This window comes from Andrographis paniculata, unplaced genomic scaffold, assembly GCF_009805555.1.
Source record: "Andrographis paniculata isolate CXL003 unplaced genomic scaffold, ASM980555v1 Contig59END, whole genome shotgun sequence".
Classification (NCBI taxonomy): Eukaryota; Viridiplantae; Streptophyta; class Magnoliopsida; order Lamiales; family Acanthaceae; genus Andrographis; species Andrographis paniculata.
The window spans coordinates 6851515-6870346 of record NW_026137594.1 but is presented as its reverse complement, the minus strand read 5'-3'; the positions used below and the strand labels follow the sequence as shown (position 1 = coordinate 6870346).

The window sequence follows — 18832 nt, the reverse complement described above, 5'->3', positions numbered from 1 at the left end:
ATTTTAAATTACAAATTAATTATTAAAAATATTAATGTATTAAATAATAATATAATTTAAATTAAATATAATTATTTAATCAAATTTATAAAATTTAAAATATAAATATTTAATAAATATTTATTTTTATTAATGTTAATATTATTTTAATTTTATAAAAAATTACTACTATAATAATAAGTCTGTTGTGCTTCTTCGCCACCTTCCTTTGGAACCGGTAGGTTATAGTTCGGTTCAATTACAGTTCTGGTTCAAACCGGAACTTGAGTTTGAAACGGGCTATTCTTCAAAGCTGATGAACAAGTCTTAACCTACCCGTTCTCAATCTTCGCGTGCTATACATCATTCTAGACTGCTGCGGTTAATTTTTGGCATTTGATAGCGACGGTGGTGGTGGTGCTTTGAACGCCAGGCAACAGTCTTCGGTGGCAATGGCTCTTAGATTCTATCTGGAAGCACCACCGATGAGTGAAAGATATATATATAATAGTTTTTATATTATTTAATGGTTGATCAACCTAAACCTCCTTCACACTCGCTTTCATGGCTTTTTCTGCAGATTTTAATTTCTAATCTCTCCTCGTTCATCTGATTTGTTCTTGCTGCTAATTTCCACTGCGCATTTTTTTAATTCAGAGTAAGTAGGTTTTCTAGATTATTTATTTATTTACTTTTCTAAATTTGTGTTTTGTGGATTATGTTTGTTAAAATATTGCTTGGACTAGTTCTTGGCCTTAGCTAGACACCTCTAGATTGGCTCTGTTACTTAATCTAACACTAGGCTGAAATTGTTATGTTGTTATACACTTAAAGATTGAATGTGAGCTATTCAAAACTACTGTTTCTGGAATTACTCGCATTGGATGTAATTCCTTGTAATGACAGTCATGGTACCCCAATGAATCCTCCTGCTAGGTGGTGGTAATAGTCGTAGTCGAATGATATGGACAATGTAGGATTGCTTCCATAAACAAAGAGAATTGTAATGTGATCTTGTTCATTTCCACTACTTTCTGAAACATAGTTGACAGTCTATCCAGGGGCTGTCCACCGTGCAATACTCGATGTTTTAGACATTTAGGCCTTAGGTTCTACTTGTAAATATGATCTTATCCTGCAAATAGGTTGTTGATGTTATACCTAGTGGAGATGGGGCTCTGGTGTTGTTCACCACTTCGTGCATTTTCTTGGCCTTTTAGTGTCCGGTCAAATTCTGAGATTTTATTTTCTAATATATCCATTGAATTTGAGGATTAAAGAATGGATAACAATGGTGAGGTTCTCTGAGATCACCTATCTGCATAAGTTTGTACAGTTTTTAGTTGATGTATAGCTTACTTCTTAACAAGTGTGCTGTTATTTTACTTTTGTTGGGTCGTAGGTTTTTAGATGTCTTGAGGAACAGGATCGTGATCTCACCACTAACCCAATTATGTGAGATTGCAAGACAGACATGATCGTGTGAGTATGTTAGCCACATGGTGTACCTTGGTATCGTAGTTTAAATTGGCGGGCATAACTGATATTCTAAAACCTTTTGAGATGTTGAGAGGAAGTTTCACCAAAAATTAGGATGATTTAAGAGGGCAATGACTTGTGCCCTTACAGGGGAATCAAGTGTGAGCTTGTGTTTTTAACTACAATTGTACAGCAAATAGGAGGTGCACAACTTCCTCTTCGACATTGAAAAATATTTCGAAAGCGCAGGCATCTCTGTTGAAGAAAAATATTTACATATCCTTTTACAACATTTCTCCTTCGTAGGTGCTATGTTGCAAAAAGTTTGTTAGTTTGTGATATGAATCCAAAATTATGGAATTCAATAGAAAGTGTTGATCAAGTCTTACGGGTGGGGTATGGAAAAGGTCTAGACTTTAATTTTACATCTCATTATGCTTTAATTTGCTCCCATTTGCTTTATACAGAGCTTAGGCTTTAGCTGTTCTAGAGCAGTAGTAACAATTCCATGGCAAGAATTCAGATCTGTTTCAAGAAAAGATTTTTCAAAAGCCTTAATTCACCTATACTACTGACTGCCCTTTGCCTTAATTTCATTCGACTCAATCTTTAATTTGCCTTTTTCTCATCTTTCTTAAGGAAGCTCTGATGATACGCAACACCTTTTTTAAGGGTTTCTTTGAATAAAAGTGACTGCTCTGTTAGCAATATTGGATCTTGTAGTATATCTTCAAAAAAATTTAAAAAAAGGGAAAGTGACATCTCCCCCGAAAATCAGTGAAAAAAAATGTAAAGGAAGAAAAAAATCATTTGATAATAATGAAGTAGTGATGAGGAGAGAGAGGGAGAAGGAAAGAGAGAGAATGGTAGTGAGATAGTGATCTATGTATGTATCTAGGCAGAAACATTGAAAATACAAATGAAATGGTGAGCTAAGTAGCCAAAGTGATGAAGATAATTAATGTCTGGCCACTAATTTTGTTTTACTGGTTGTCTGTATTTTGTGTTCTCCTTCAGCCTCGAAGAAACGACAGAGAGTCCCCTCTGCTTACAAAATAAAGCATTAAAGATTAGAAATTAAATAATACAGGGATGGGTTATCTTCTTGCCCGTTTTTGTTTTTCTCCTCTGCTGCTGCTCATGATTGCACGGATTTAGGTTTTTAGAGAGAGTGTGGATGTGTTTTCTCTTTGGTTTATGTTGTTGGAGTTTTCTGTCTACTGTGTTTTTATTTTTTTATCACTTTCCCAAAAGTGCCACATCTGCTCACTTCGATGATTCTGTTTCCATCACTTGTTTGATACCAGAGGTTTAGGAAGTAGCTGTTTGGGTTGAGGAAGTAATTGCTGTTTGTTCATCTTTTATTTACTTCTTATTGTTGTTATGATATAAATTATTAATAAACAGATAATTTTAAATAATATTTTTAAAAAATATTGATATATTGTAAAATGATATAAATTATAATAAAATATAAGTAAAAGTTAATTTTATAACAAAAAAAAAATTAAAATTAAATACATATATAAAAAATAAACAAATAGGCCTTTATGTTGTGTATGTAGGCGTATCTTTTGTCTTAGTTTTGTTATTTGCATTCTAGGTTTTGTAAGTTTGGATTTTGGTCATTATCAACATAGCAAAAATTTCTATATATATGAAGCCTACAAAGGTTTGTTTAGTTGTAGTTTCGCTGTAGATTGTGCAAGCAATACATACATACACATTTCTATATATAAATTCTTTGACTTTTATGTTTTGCTCTGCACAGTATATATTAAATACCCTTTTATTCTAAATGTGCTTACACACATTTTGTCTCATCATTGCAATCATATAATATAAATAAATAAACATATATATATAGCACCAACGGCTCATAGTACACCATTATATACAAGGCTACATTAAGATCTTCAAAAATATTTTGATATTTTGTATTTAATGTAATTCATCCAATTTTTTTGATATAAAAAATATATTATTACATCTAATTAAACACACTTTTAGATTATTTTTAAAGTAATAAATATTTTATTGGACTTTAATATGTCTCTTCTTATTTTGTAGTTGTTGAAGAAATTGTTAGACGTTTATAAGCTCGACTATTTTTTTATGCCGCCTGGAGAAATCAAGATCCTTTATTTCTCGAAATCCAATTGCACTTTTATCCTTGTCAAGAACAAAGGTAATACATATATATTTATGTATATTTATCATTTTATGGTATTTGAATTTGAGTTATAAATCATGAGCTTTCAGATTATATATTAGGTTTAATTTGTGATTGGAAGAATGATTACAACATTGGATGATCTTTGTATTGTAGATTACTTTGATCAATTACAAAGATTTGTGTAAATTTTTTGTTTCAATTTTGGAGATTTCAATGGTTGATTGTCATCGAATTGATGAAGAATTTTTACTTGTGCAATAAATATTATTTCAGAGGCGAGTAACTTAGACATGACAGCTCCATGACGAGCTTGGATGTATGACAGGATGCACAATGGTATTCTAAACAGAGACTTTACTAATAGGGTTAACGAATTTTTGAATTACTGCATGAACAACCCAGATATTTATAAGATTGACAATACTATACGTTGTCCGTGCAAGCGTTGTAAGAATATCAGGTTTCTAGCAGTAGATGATGTCAAATATCATCTGTACTCTAGAGGTTTTGTACCAAAGTACGATAAATGGACATGTCATGGTGAGAAACATGATGGAAGTGGTAGCTCACAACAATATGAACCATTGAGAGTTGAAAATATAGTTGATCCAAGGATGGGGGATTATACTCAAATGGTGATGGATGCCGGAGGGCCCACATTTGAGGCACACGTAGTGCAGGATGAAAAACCTAACCCATAAGATAAAAAAACTGTACGAACTCCTTCAAGCAGCCGATCAGGAACTATGGCCTGGTTGTACGAAGGCAACGTTGTTGTCTGCTGTGGCAAGAATGTTGAATATTAAGGCTGACTTCAATTTGTCTGAAAGATGGTTTGATGTCCAGTGCCAGCTTATGCATGATGTGATGCCCGAGGGCAACTGTTTCGTAGAAAGCTTCTATGAAACAAAAAAAATTGATTGAGGGATTAGGCTTACCGTGTGAGAAGATAGATTGTTGTCCATTTGGTTGTATGCTATACTGGAAGGAGGATGTAGATTTGGATCAATGTAATATATGTGGAAAATCACAGTATATAGAAAAGAATAGGAAAATGGTGCCTATCAGATATATGTTTTATCTCCCGATCACACCGAGGCTTAAGAGGTTGTACGTGTCCTCTCAGACAGCATCACATATGTGTTGGCATGCGGGTTATTGACATGCGAACGCCGATGATATGTGCCACCCATGTGACTCAGCGGCGTGGAAAATTTTAGATGCGAAATACTCTTCATTTGGAGTTGAGCCAAGAAATGTTCGATTAGGACTTTGCACAGATGGATTTCAACCATTTGGCCAGTCAGGAAGACAATACTCATGTTGGCCTGTCATTGTGACACCATATAACCTCCCTCCTAATATGTGTTTGAAAGACAAGTACTTATTTATATCTCTTGTGGTGCCTGGGGGGGCGTAACCGAAACAGAAGATCGATATTTACTTGCAACCGTTGATTGAAGAATTGAAGACTTTGTGGATCAATGGGATTGAAACATTTGATTCCTCTCGGAAGGAAAACTTTATTTTGAAGGCTGTGTTGTTGTGGACTATAGGTAAGCATCTTTTCAGTAATTATGTCTTATTCATTTGCAAAAATAACATGATCTATATTGAATCTATATATTTTCATATATAGGAGATCTACCAGCATACTCTATGATGTCTGGATGGGGTACTTCCGGAAAAACAGCATGTCCAATATGTCAAGATCAAACAAAAGCTTTTTATCTACCGAAAGGATGTAAGCAATCCAGGTTTGATACACATCGCAGGTTTCTTCCAAACGACCATCCTTATCGATCGGACAGGAAGAGGTTCAAGAAGGGGAATATAGAAAGGATACCTCCTCCACGTGTAAAATCCGGTGAAGAGCAAATTAGAGAGATTGATTAGTATGGTTTCCTAAAAGTAACCGAGCCAGAAGCGACAGATATAAATAGAAGGCTTTCGCAGGTGTGTGGGTGGCTGAAAAGAAGTATATTTTGGGACCTTCCATACTGGTCTGACTTGCAGATCCGTCACAATATTGACGTGATGCACGTTGAGAAAAATGTTTTCGAAAATATTTTCAATACGGTGATGGACGTGAAGGGTAAGACTAAAGATAATGCTAAGGCACGGGCAGATATGACTGAGTTTTGTGATAGAAAAGAGCTAGAATTTGATAACATTAGAAAATGCTAACCTGTTGCTGCATATACATTGGATAACATGCGTAAAAAAGAGTTTCTAACTTGGGTTGAACAATTGAAGATGCGTGATGGATATATGTCCAACTTGGGACAATGTGTCAACATGAGCAAATATCAGATGTTTGGCATGAAAAGCCACGATTGTCAAGTATTCATGCAACGTCTGATTCCGATTGGCTTTCGAGAATTGTTGCCAAAAAAGATTTGGGAAGCCATTACAGAGTTGAGTAACTTCTTCAGACGTCTAACATCAAAGGTAGTTTCATTGAAAGATATGGAACTTCTAGAAGATGAGATTCCTGTCATTCTTTGCAAGTTGGAGACAATATTTGTACCCGGGTTTTTCAACAGTATGGAACATCTGCCGGTACATTTGCCTTATGAGGCAAGAATAGCAGACCCAGTTCAATTTCGTTGGATGTATCCTTTTGAGAGGTAATATCTCGATCCTTAGAGTAAGTTAAAAAGACCTATACAATTGTAGCAAATAAATAAAACAACTTTTTCAAATGGATGCAGATTTATATATCGTTTGAAGCATATGGTGAATAATAAGGCACAAGTTGAAGGCTCAATTGTCAATTCTTTCCTAAATCGGGAGGCTAGTTTTTTTTGCTCTCATTACTTCGAACAACATGTGTTCACACGTGGAAGAAATGTGCCTAGACAGGATGATGGAGGATCGAGATTAACTCCAGATATTGGGATAAAAGTATTCTCACATCCTTGCCGCTTGCAAGGCAAGCCGAAGAAGTGGTATTTGTTGCCTCATGAAAGGAAAGCAATACAAGCATACTTTCTACTCAATGTTCCCGAATGTGATACCTTCATCTCGTAAGTTTATGTACACTTAAAAATATTAAGGTATTCAATAGAACTACCGTTAAAAATCTGATTTATGACTTTTCAAATTTAGGATCTTCGAAGAGACGTTGAAGCGAGAACATCCCTTAATATGAGACATCGAGGTTGCCTCGCACTTACAAAGGAATTTCACCTCCTGTTTTGCCCAATACGTGTGTTTTACCATTATGTCGCTCTAACCTCATCTTAAACAATCAGTGTAATATAATCGATCATACATTGCAGGTTACTGAACAAGACAACATTCCAAAAATTTATGAACACATTTCACACCGTTGGTGGAGGTCACTAGGTATAATAAGTGTTTCATTAATGGTCATCGTTTCTACACCAAAAAGTACGGTGCAAAGAAGGCTTCATACAATAGTGGAGTTTGTGTTGATGGTGGGGGTTTAGAGTATTACGGTCATATTCAAGAAATTTTGGAGATTGAATTTCCAGGACTACCGATCAAGCGATGTACTGTCTTTAATTGCGAGTGATATAATCCAACTTCCGGTGTTGGAACGAAGAAGCATGGAAGATACAATTTGGTGGAGGTCAATAAAAAGAAAAAACTCCATACTTATGAATCGTTCATACTTGCAATACAAACGACACAGGTATGTTATCTTCCATTCCCAAGTATGAAAAAGGACAAGGCTGATTGGTTGGCAGTATGTCGAGTCAGACCCCAGGGTTGGATCGATGTGAGTGGCGAGATCGTGGAAAGTCAGGAAGAAGTTGACACATAGCAGGATGCGATGGTGGAACCTTGCACTATTGAAACACCCACAGTAGGGGAGCAACTTTACTTGGCATAAAAAAAATGAGCAGACTCTCGTTTATCGCTCGCCTTTTGCACTTGAAGGTTTTGTGCCACTGGTCTAATAAATCTATTGACTTTTTGTTAGATTTGTTAAGGGATGCACTTACAGACGATGTTGTCCTCCCGAAGAACTTCTACGAGGCTAAAAGAATCACGAAGGACTTGGGGTTCACATTCAAGACTATCCATGCATGCATCAACAATTGCATGTTGTTTATCGGGGAAGATGTTCACCGTGATGCTTATGTTGTGTGTGGGGAAAAAAGATTCACACAGGGTAAAGATAGATCTCCCGTGAAGAAGTTGAGGTACTTTCCGTTGATTCCCCGATTGCAGAGATGGTTCTTATCTTCCAAAACTGCATCTTCTATGCAATGGCATGCCGAAGGGCGTGTCGATGATGGCAAGATGTGTCAGCCAGAAGATAGTCATGTGTGGAAGGGGTTTGATCATCGGTACACCACATTTGCTGTTCACAAAGTACGCCTTGGGTTGGCCACCGACGGTTTCAACTCTTTTGGAAATATAAGCGTCAACTACAACATTTGGCCCGTAGTACTTGTGATATATAATTTACCACCATGGCTATGCATGAAGCAACCATCGTTCATCCTTTCTACAATTATAGATGGTCCGCATGGCCCTGGGGATTGGATCGACGTTTTCCTTCAACCTTTGATGGATGAGTTGAAGGAGCTTTGGTATGATGGTGTTCGGACATACAATGCGAAAAGCAAGGAGGACTTCCAGATGCGAGCTGCGTTGTTGTGGATCATCAGTGATTTTCCAGGTTATGGCATGTTGTCAAGGTGGCCAACTCGTGGGGCGAATGCATGTCCTGTTTGTGGTGTGAAAACTCATTCCAGGTATCTAAAAATGGCCACAAATATAGCTATTGTGGGCATCGAAGGTTCCTACCGAGTGGGCATAAAATGCGCTATGATAAGCATGCATTTGACGGTATGATGGACTTTGAGACAAAACCGTCTTGTTTGACTTCCAATGAACTGCTCCAGCAGCTTCAGGATGTGCGAACTGAGTACCGTAAGGTTGATCTGATTCAGAAGGTTGTTGCACAGAGATCCCGAAAGCATATCCGGGAGGTAGATGTGTACCAACGTACATGGAAAAAAATAGCATTCTTTTCGAGCTCCTTTATTGGGCCGAGAACGAAGTACGTTACAACCTCGACTTGATGCACATTGAAAAGAATGTGTGTGAGAATGTATTGTATACATTGTTGGGGACTAAAGGAAAAACAAAGGATAACACAAGGAAAGACTTGCAGTTACTGCAAATACGCAATTCTTTGCACCCGGTCTCCGGCCCGAGGGATTCTATATACTTGTCTGCTGCTATGTACACTGAGTAACCCAGAAAAACGAATCTTCCTATATGTGTTGAAGGATCTACGACCACCTTATGGATTCAGTTCGAACTTATCGCGTCGTGTTAGGGTACAACAACAACTACTATGGGGTCTTAAGAGCCACGACAGCCACATTCTTATGCAACGACTTCTTCCTATTGCAGCCCGACGGTATACCCTTGTAACACAATTATATTACTTAACCCATCACGCTTCCTCTTAATATAATTAAAGGTGCCACTTCATCACTTCGTACAGGTGTCTTCCCAAGAATGTTGTGCTCGTGTTGATTGAACTTTGTAACTTCTTCAAGTCTGTGTGCTCAACTAGCAACATAGTTCATGAGCTGGAGCGAATACAAGAAAGAGTTTCGTTGACATTATGCCACCTTGAAAAGCTATTCCCACCTTCATTCTTCGATGTGATGGAGCATCTGCCAATCCACTTGGCTGAGGAGGCAATGGTCAACGGTCTGGTGCAGTACCGATGGATGTATCCCATTGAGAGGTACCTTGGTACTCTGAAGAGATATGTACGGAATCAAGCCCAACCTGAGGGTTCTATTGCACGTGGATACCTTATGGAAGAGTGTGTGACCTTCTGCTCAAGATATCTCGGGGACATAGAGACCAAAGAGAACCGGGGTGTTCAAGGTAATGAAGAAGGGACACAACACGAGAAAGGATTATTTGGTTCTAGGTTTAACCTTGATTACAATACGATGCGTCAGATTCATGGTTACATCCTAGGAAATGTAGATGCAATAAGTCTGATACGAAGGTTATTTCACCTCAACTTCACAATACTTGTATGCATTCTTTATTGATGTTCAATATATTCCAATTTTCTTTTTGCACTGTAGGATTCACGTTGACACTATTAGGTCCAGTCGAGGTCGCGCACCTCCACGTGAGGTGCAGCGCCAACACAACGAACAATTTGCATCATGATTTCAATCATACGTGAGTATCCTTTAAGAGTAACCCTACACGGGATCGCCCCAAAAACAATATAGAAACCATGAGTGTTCATCAACTACTTTACGTCAAATGTAGGTAGATGATCCAACGCATAACGATGTCTGCCCAATCTCGGATTGGATACGTGCATTGGCCCGTGGACCATCGTGTAGTGTAACGGTACTCTTCGTGCATTGTTTATGGAATACGTTATCAGGTTAAAGATCGGGATGCGGAAAAGATGACACAATGTGCAGGTGTTATGGTTACAACAGATACAATAAGTTACGCCTCCGCTAAGGACCATAACCCACGAGAAGGTTCTGTTGCATATTACGGAATTGTTACAGACATTGTAGAGGTGTACTATGACAATCTACAGAAGTACCTTCTTTTAAAATATGATTGGGTGGATCCAGAGAGAGGTGTTAAAGAAGATGAGTTCAAGTAAAAGCTTGTGAACTTCAATCATCTGATGTACCCGAAGAACTTGCCCATTGATAAGCCATTTGTCCAAGCAACCCAAGCCAATCAAGTTTGGTACATTGCAGACCCGGTTCAGGAGGACTGGAGTGTTGTTGCTCCGGTGACTCGGCGGGACACATATGATGTGTATAGTACAATCGATCATAGATTCAGTACTAGGTTTGATTTAGACGACGGAGGCAACACCAGAGAAGCTGCCGACTATTGGCTAAGGGAAGACGTTGAGGGTCAGCTACTTGATGGAACAACACAAATTGACAATGCAGAGATTTCAGCTCGGCATTCGGAGGAAACCTCCAAAGATGAATTTGCTAAGTGGTGAAGGAAGAAAGCAAGCATTTTTTATTGTATATAAATATTGCCTAGTGAACGCCCCCATTTTGACAGTGTGACAACCACACTTCCTTTTTGAGCTCCAGCATCAGAATAAATTTCACATCTCAACATATGGTACTTTTGTCGTAAGGGTGTATCGGTTCAAGTACGCCTTAGGTAACAACTTTGAGTCAATCATCTCGTTTCATCAACTCTGTTTTCTATCGTTGTATGTTATTCGTTAGCTACATGCAATGTTTGTTTTATTATGTTGTGACTTTTGTGTTGTTTCGCACAACTCCATAATGCTTATATGTTGTAGGTTATGGCAAAAACTCAACGAGGTGGCGTAGGAGGGTCCCAAGATCTGACTGGCTCGCCCGTAAGACATGTTACCCGGGCATCCGCACGCAACAGCCCCGTAGATGGAACTAATGTAGCTAGCAGGAACCCATCACCTATGTGGAAAACTGCAAAAAAAATGACAAAACGAAAGGGAACGCGGGTCTCACCATTGCTCCGGCAAATTCGCTCCATCACATCAGAGTGGGAGAAAGGGGGCAATATACATGCTCCCACCAAATCAACGACATCGTCTGTTCGACAGGCAGTGCTTCAGGATTCGCAGGGGCCTGCAGAGGTAATGTTGTTCTTTTGCGTAGATTGGTTCCTAATTGTCATTGACATAAGTCCGTAATGTGCTGACAGTATTAAACCCAACAAAAACATAATGCTAGGGATATCCCAGCTTCCCTTGAACCAAATGCACCCATGCAGGATGAGGATGAGACAATACCCCTCACACAAGTAGATGACGAAACAATCCCACCGATGCAAGACATGGAGACTGCAGAGAGTGATATGCCGTTCTTGGATGGGGAATTGGGGCCCGACCTTCTGGTGATGGAAGACACAGAGGCGGGCGATATGGCACACACTTGGATGGGATAACATCAGATGGCGGTTTGGAAATCATCCTTGACAGTTTATGTCTTGCATTAACTAATGACGAATGTGCTACACACGCGCCTTATAATAACATGTAATATCTTTTTTGTATTAGTTGGTTCCTCAAAGAAGAAACAGGGAAGGGGGTAGCGAGAATGCCACATGGATGAGGAAAAGATCACAAGATGCTTGTATTTACATCGACGGATGGAAAAAGCATTGTTGGACCTGACGTAAATGAGTACAAGACTGCTATTGGGGTTATTGCGCGCAATGGAGCTCGACTTCCTCTGCATTACCAGACATTTGCTAAAATACCGGAGACAAAGAGACAGGGTGCATGGATGGAGGTTCAGGTGATGCAACATTCATTAATTATAAATTCCTTCAATTTTTTTAGAGTTCTATTTAATCCCATACTATCTTGTCTGGATGGGGCGATAACCACGCCACATGTCCTACCAGAGCAACAACGGATTACCAAACTTAGCAGAGAAAGTGGTCTTGGCTGACTTAAGGGAGGTTCGGAGGCATTGGAAATACAGCATCAAATCAACTTACTTCATCCCAATCCAGGATGATAACAAAGCATTGAAAAAGGTTCCTTCAAGCTGGATTGTGGCTGATCAATGGCCGAAGTTGGTCGAGTACTGGCAGGACGAAAAGGTTAAGGTATGCAATAGAGACGAACAGTAATTTGAATATTATATTGGCAGAGTCCTATTTGAGATCTAAATAATTCGTATATATGTAGCTTCAATCCAAGAAAAATGCATCTAACGTACAAAAAAAGAAGCTTCCCGCATCGTACTGGGCGGAAGTCCTTCACGACTCTCGCCGATGAGGTACCTTTTATTACAATTAAGTAATCGGTCCAAATTTCTTTGTTTCTATGTTATGCTCTATCCATACGTTTTCCTTTTGTATAGTTGATGGGTTTTTCAATGACGCATTGCCTTGTGTTGATGCAGATCAAGGCGAAGGGGAAGGACCCCGACAGTTTAGAGATATGGATATCCAGTCGGACACAAGGCAAGGGAACATACAATCAACAAACCGAAAAGATATTGGTATAATAAATTCATTCCCTACGTTAATACAATTTAGACATTAATTACCTCTATAACTATACGTGCAAGGTCGGCCTCACTTGATTCCTTTGTTGTAGACATATTTGCAGAATGAGCTAAACAAGATTCCCCCGGAAGGGTGGACTCCGGCTGTTCGGGAGACTCTTTACCCATGGGCTGTTGGGGGAAAGAGCAAAAAATGCTCAAAGGTTGACAGTGCCGCCAGTTCAGCTCATCTCCGCAGTGATGCAACTGGTTTAACAGATAATGTAGCATTCCAGCAAAGGTAGGAAGAAATGCAGAGCGGACTTGCAGAGATTTTAAGGCAACGATGGCTGAGTCGAAAACCATCAAGGCTGATGTGTATGCATTCATGCACAGAAACTCCGGAGTAGTTAGTGGCCCATCTGTAAGTATTCTTAATATTCATATTTTCTGTAATTGCATCCCACGAGCTTTGAATGGCTAAAAATTCACTACGATCTGTTTATTCTTCATAGGCCACAACTCGTATTGATACGGTCTCTGAGCTTCTTAGGCCTGTCTCCGAATAACCTATGACGGTATGATTTTCGGAAACTCTAAAGTTAACTAAGTTTCAACTTTAGGCTAACCTTCATTTCCAACCTGTATGCTTCCAACTCTTTTACAATCTCTATTGTAGGTTGGCACCCTTGTGCTTATATTATCTCGTACCGGAGAGAAGAAAGTTGTTTCTGAGGGACTTCTGCTTAGCCCCCCTGCACCAAGTTCGTGGCATTGTGCCTTGAATTTTTTCTTTGAATCCTTCAATATAATGTTCATACTACATTGTCGATGTTGTGACCGTACAGGTCTCATAGTGCAGTTGATTATGGTTTTATTAAGTATGGAGATCTTTAATTTTACATATGTAGCAGTTAGAGTATTTTGTATATATAGATTGTTATTGTAGGGACAGTGGCTATGTTGGTGTAATGCTGATTTTTTGCTGATCTTATATTTTTGATCGCTGACATGACATTGTGTATGGCTATGATGTTATTATACTATTTAGGTGCACACTACAGTCCCAAAACCAACGAATGGTTGCTTTATTATTGAGTATTTGTGTAGTCCCGACCTACACACTATAGGTTTTTATGTGATGAGGATCACCAACATAAATTTTGATTTATCAGTGGTCGTTACTCTGAACTTGAACTCATCTGCGGGGGTCTGCTCATATTTAGTGCATAAATGATAATTAATCTCCAATGGCGTGATACTACAACACATACATGGAGCAGTCCTATTTGGGGGTAACCATAAGGATTTATTAATTATTGAAATTATTATTTTAATATTGTACATGATCTGCTGCTTTACGTAGGTTTTATTGGTGGATGATTGGTTTATAGTTCGAGTTGCAAACGCATTGAAAATTAGAAAGTAGTGTAGCTTGGTGCCTAATTAATGGGTAAAATATCGTGTATCGTAGTACATGTCCGAATGTACATACTCGTGGTACATAAGTTGGGAAATATACACTTCAAATGATTTATGACATATTTATACATACAGTTTAATATGTTGATATATACGGTGAACTACATACTTTTAAATTGCTCTTGTGAATGTTGTAGGTGACACACTTTCCCTGGTCAAGGTTTTCGTTACATCCGCTGCAGTCCCAGACACACCCCTTATTTTGCCGACAATTGCTGGGGCGACTACCTTTCGCGAGATGGTCGATTAAAATTCTATTGAGTGGAACTATAAGGATGTATGGATCTACTTTCACAACTTTCATGTATGGCTTCCAAAATTAAAATAATTATTACTTAAACTAAACCTTATTTTTTTGGTAATTGCAGCTCATGCGCCACCCCTGAAGCATATCGACCGGTTCCTTTATGCTTTGCCTCTGTTTGCATTATCAATTGCATGTCGTGGATCTGCTTGGATGGTAAGTTCTCATGGCTATGTGAAATACCTATGGAATAGATGCATAGACATTTGGATGTATCTTTTGTGTGGTAAGAATTGTTGCTATGGATTGATGGATTTCCCCACTTGCTTATTACTAGGTTGGATATTTGAAATGCTTGTGTTTGGCGGAACATAATGTCGAAGTGGAGATGTTGCTAGCCTTGTTTGATGGGTTAATTTACTTTGTTGTTTGGTGGAGGACATCGACTAGTAAATATTGTTATGTTAATATCCAATGTTGGGATTTCCTTATAGTGTTTATTGTTTTTAATTATGGCCGATCTTTATATTTATAGCATGGTTGTATAAGAAATATCACAACATGTGAATTTGTTACGCACAAATTCAACTTCCACAACTACTCTTTTTTATGAGACGCTATTTTTTCGTAACAAAAATGAGAAATGACGAAACAAAATGTTAGTTTTGGTGTTTGTTGTTACGACCGGTTCTGTGACCATAAGAATGGATATTTTTCTTGAGGGTTCAATGACGTAACAAAAAAATAAATGACGTAACAAAAAATGAAATGATGTAACAAAAAAATGTTTTTGGACGTAACAAATATGAAGGGATATTTTTGTTACGGCCTGTTTCGTGACCATAAGAGAATATATTGTTTATTATGGCTTCAATGACGTAACAAAAAATTGTAACAAAAAGCGTACTCTGACAAGGGATCAAAGTAAAATTTTTTGGTAACGTGAGGCATTGTTGTAACAAATATCGTGACTAAAAGACCTGGCACACGCGTGGAAAGCTCGACTTTTTATTACGAGCAAAAATTTGTAACAAATATCATAACAAAAAGCTTGCCATAAGGATCGTTGACCAAGAGTAGTAGTTACGAAAATGTGCGTGGCAAAAAATATTCGTTACACGAGTACACATTACGGATAAAAGTCGTCACTAAGGCGTAGCAAATACGAAAATTGCATGAAAATTGGCTTTTTGTTAAAAATTTCCGGCCGTAGCAGAAAATAGTTTTTTTGGTAGTGACCCTCACACAATTCTTCGATTTCTCTCACTGGATTTTTTGATAGTTTACCACGGTGTCAATCAATACTGGCAGCCACTTAAATCCTGCATACCCTTTTTTCTTCCATGGAGGCTAGCCGCCGAGAAGTCCAAATTGAGTGATGTCATCGGAACCCAAGTAAGCACAATCTTATAGTCGTAATTATGGATTTTTCCGATATAGAGTTAGAATTGAGAACTCATATAGGAGCTATGGATGAAATCCTAAAAATTTTGAAATAAGATGAGACTCAACGGAATCCCTAATTTTTTTTGTGAGTTCTTTTTTTTTTTTTCAAAACTAGACACAGATTGATGGGATTGTGTCTGATGAAGGATGCTCTTTTTTTTTTTTTTATAATGCTTGTGAGCATTTAGGTTATTTGAATTTTGAAAATAGGTTCATAATTTTGTTGAAAAATTGGACATTCGATCGAATATTAAATTGGGCAATGTGTTGATCAATATATACTCGGGATATGGCTGCATTTGTTATGCTGAGAAAATGTTCAAAAAAATTCCTGAACAAGATATAATAACATGGAATGCTATGATCTCCATGCTTGCAACAAATGTTGCAGGAAAAAAGGATGTCAATTTTTTTTCGAGGATGGAGGACTCGGGGATTCATCTCGATTGGGTGATGTTTACTTTTTTTCTTGTGGTGTGCGTTTATTTGGATATGGCAATTAAAAGATTGGAGTTGGTGAGAATTAGGCAAAATGTGTATGGCGTCGTGCCCAGGATCGAGCAGTTTGGATGCATTGTCAATTTTTTTAAGCCGGGTGGGGCTTTTCGGATAGGCAAAAAGATTGATTCAAAGGATGCCATTGAGGTCGGAGAAGGCGGCAATTTGGAGGGCATTGATGAGCGGGTGTTGTGGCGACAGAGAGGTGGTCGCAGAGAGGGTTGCGGCATTGGAATAGAATAATGAGACGTATGTGCTATCTTCCTAATGTTTATGCAGTGGTGGGGAGACACGGCTAGATGCAGAGGGTTTGAAAGGCGATGAGTTGACAAAATGTGAGAAGACACCGAGATGTAGCTCGACGGAGTTATTCATGATTTTGTTTCCAAGGAGATGACGTATTGTAATGTGAATCTAATTTGTGTGGTTTTGAAGACCATCAAGAATCATTTTAATTATTGGAAGATTCAATTCTAGTTTGAGTACAAATTTATTAAAAATTATATAAAATTTAAGGAATATAAGAGATTGATACATATCATTATATATATGAATTATATAAACTAATCTAGGTAGTAGCAACAAAGGCTTGAAGGATGGATCAACATATATCAATAACAAGGAAACGTAGGCCTCGTTTGGGAGCATGCTTCTTTATATATATATGTATATGGAATTTAGTGAAAAAAATAAGTACTATCGTACATGAACGTGAATTACAGTTCTATGGTCACTTATACATGAACTGTTGATAACAAAGTTGTTTAGATGCTAATAGAGGTACACGAACTGTCAGTCATTGAAAATTATTGAGTTTGTGGGAGTATATAGTTGATATTACGAAGCACATGGGCCTATAGCCTATTACCTACTTAAAAATTGTAATATAATTTTGTTATCTTTTTATATATTAAATGGAAATAAAATAATATTACATTATGATTCCTTATTATCGTAGAAAACTATCGAGGTCACTTTAGGTGATAACAAGTCACATTGTTCAATAACTTGGTCCATCATGTACTCTAACAATCCAACATAATTTAATTTAGTCATTTCTGACTTATTCATCTATAGTAAATATGTGTTTATCTTTTCATACTATTTGGGGTGTCATAACTATCATGATGAATTCATCCATGATTACTGACAACAAATGAATATTTCAAACTAAAAATGGTCGATTTCCCAAGCAAAAATACCCAGGACATATATACTCGTTATTGAAGCATATGACATCAAAATTATAGGTATATAAGATATGTGCAAGAGTATGTATGCATTTGATGCAAGTATGTAAGTATGTGCTTCAGATACAAACACCAATATTCAAGGTATGAATGATAGTATCTTAGGTGTTATCTGTGTAGTAGTAGGTATCCTTAAATGTTTATTTAAGTCAATCCTTTGACAGAATAGCCAATTCACAAACTCGATGAGTACTTCCTCTCCATCTCCGATGGAAAAGTTCGGGCACAGTACATTTACCTTCAAAACTCATGCCATATTTTTCAATAGGAAGACCACAAAACATGTATGAATAACTACCAACATAATTTAACTAAGTCTTTTCTATCTTGTTTATCCATCCATAGTAAATATGTGTTTTTTAACTTTACATATAGTTCTAGGATTCGCGAGAACACTATAATGATGAATTCATCCATTTTTACCGACAGAAATTGAATATTTTGAATTGAGAATGATTGGTTTCCAAGCACAAGTTACCAGGGCATAGATACTCATTACCGGAGCATATGAGATCGTATTATAGGTACGTTAAAAAAACTCCGGGGTAGTTGATATTTAATGAAGTTATGTAAAAAAATGTGTTCTACGTACGAGCATTGACAATCAAGGTATGATTGGTGGTTGCTTAAGTGTTATTAATGTAGTAGCAAGTATCTTTAAATGTGGTTGACTTCGGTAGTCAATTCCTTGATGGATGAGGCAATTAAGGAACTCGGTGAAAATATTTCTTCTATTAGCACTTCTTCACTTCATTGGTGGTTGAGACAAATGGCAGCGATTGGGAGGGCATAAACCTTCGTAGTACATGTATATATATATTTTTTTCTTAATGCACTACTAATGTACTCAAGTATCCGTGAATGCAATTTTGTTCATTGTAGGCATTACTTCAACCATTGCAAGGTCTTGTAATTAATTAGTTAATTTCAATTTAAGAGCAGTATGCATAACTTTTCTGGATCGTTGTTGTCTTCGTACAAGGATAGCATTCCTAAGTAATGGGTAATATTTATAAAAGCATATATATGTATTTTGAAGGTATTTTGATCTAGTTAGACGGGTAGATCGATCCGTTGTAGAGGTACAACATGTGCATAATTGTAATTCTAACCATTTGATAATTAATCATACAACCATTTACAGCACAGTCGAGAGTATCACTTTGATGTTGACATCTTACGTACTCGGGCGTCTCCCTCACCATGGGCCATAGATGTACTGCATTAAGGTACAAGTGTAAAAATCATGTCTGCAAAAACAACAAAATATTTTGTTACG

The 18832-nt window shown here is 37.5% G+C and overlaps 1 protein-coding gene across 5 annotated transcripts; it reads left to right on the top strand.

Annotated features, from left to right (window-relative positions):
- Nucleotides 1–263: 263 nt before the first annotated feature.
- On the top strand, nt 264–14872 carry LOC127257892 (uncharacterized). Of its 5 annotated transcripts, none has more exons than XR_007840178.1 (11): nt 264–637; nt 3529–3646; nt 10953–11270; nt 11379–11593; nt 11694–11934; nt 12044–12250; nt 12333–12423; nt 12550–12648; nt 12747–13057; nt 13149–13211; nt 13313–13650. XR_007840178.1 is itself a non-coding variant. In XM_051284415.1 (6 exons), the coding sequence occupies exons 3-6, from the start codon at nt 10956–10958 to the stop codon at nt 14732–14734; spliced, it is 585 nt and encodes a 194-aa protein (XP_051140372.1). In that variant the 5' UTR covers nt 264–637; nt 3529–3646; nt 10953–10955; the 3' UTR covers nt 14735–14872. The 5 variants fall into 5 exon arrangements, 1 of the variants encoding a protein (XP_051140372.1); XR_007840176.1 differs by having other exon boundaries at nt 11368–11593; XR_007840177.1 differs by having other exon boundaries at nt 11368–11614.
- The last annotated feature ends 3960 nt before the right edge of the window (nt 14873–18832 follow it).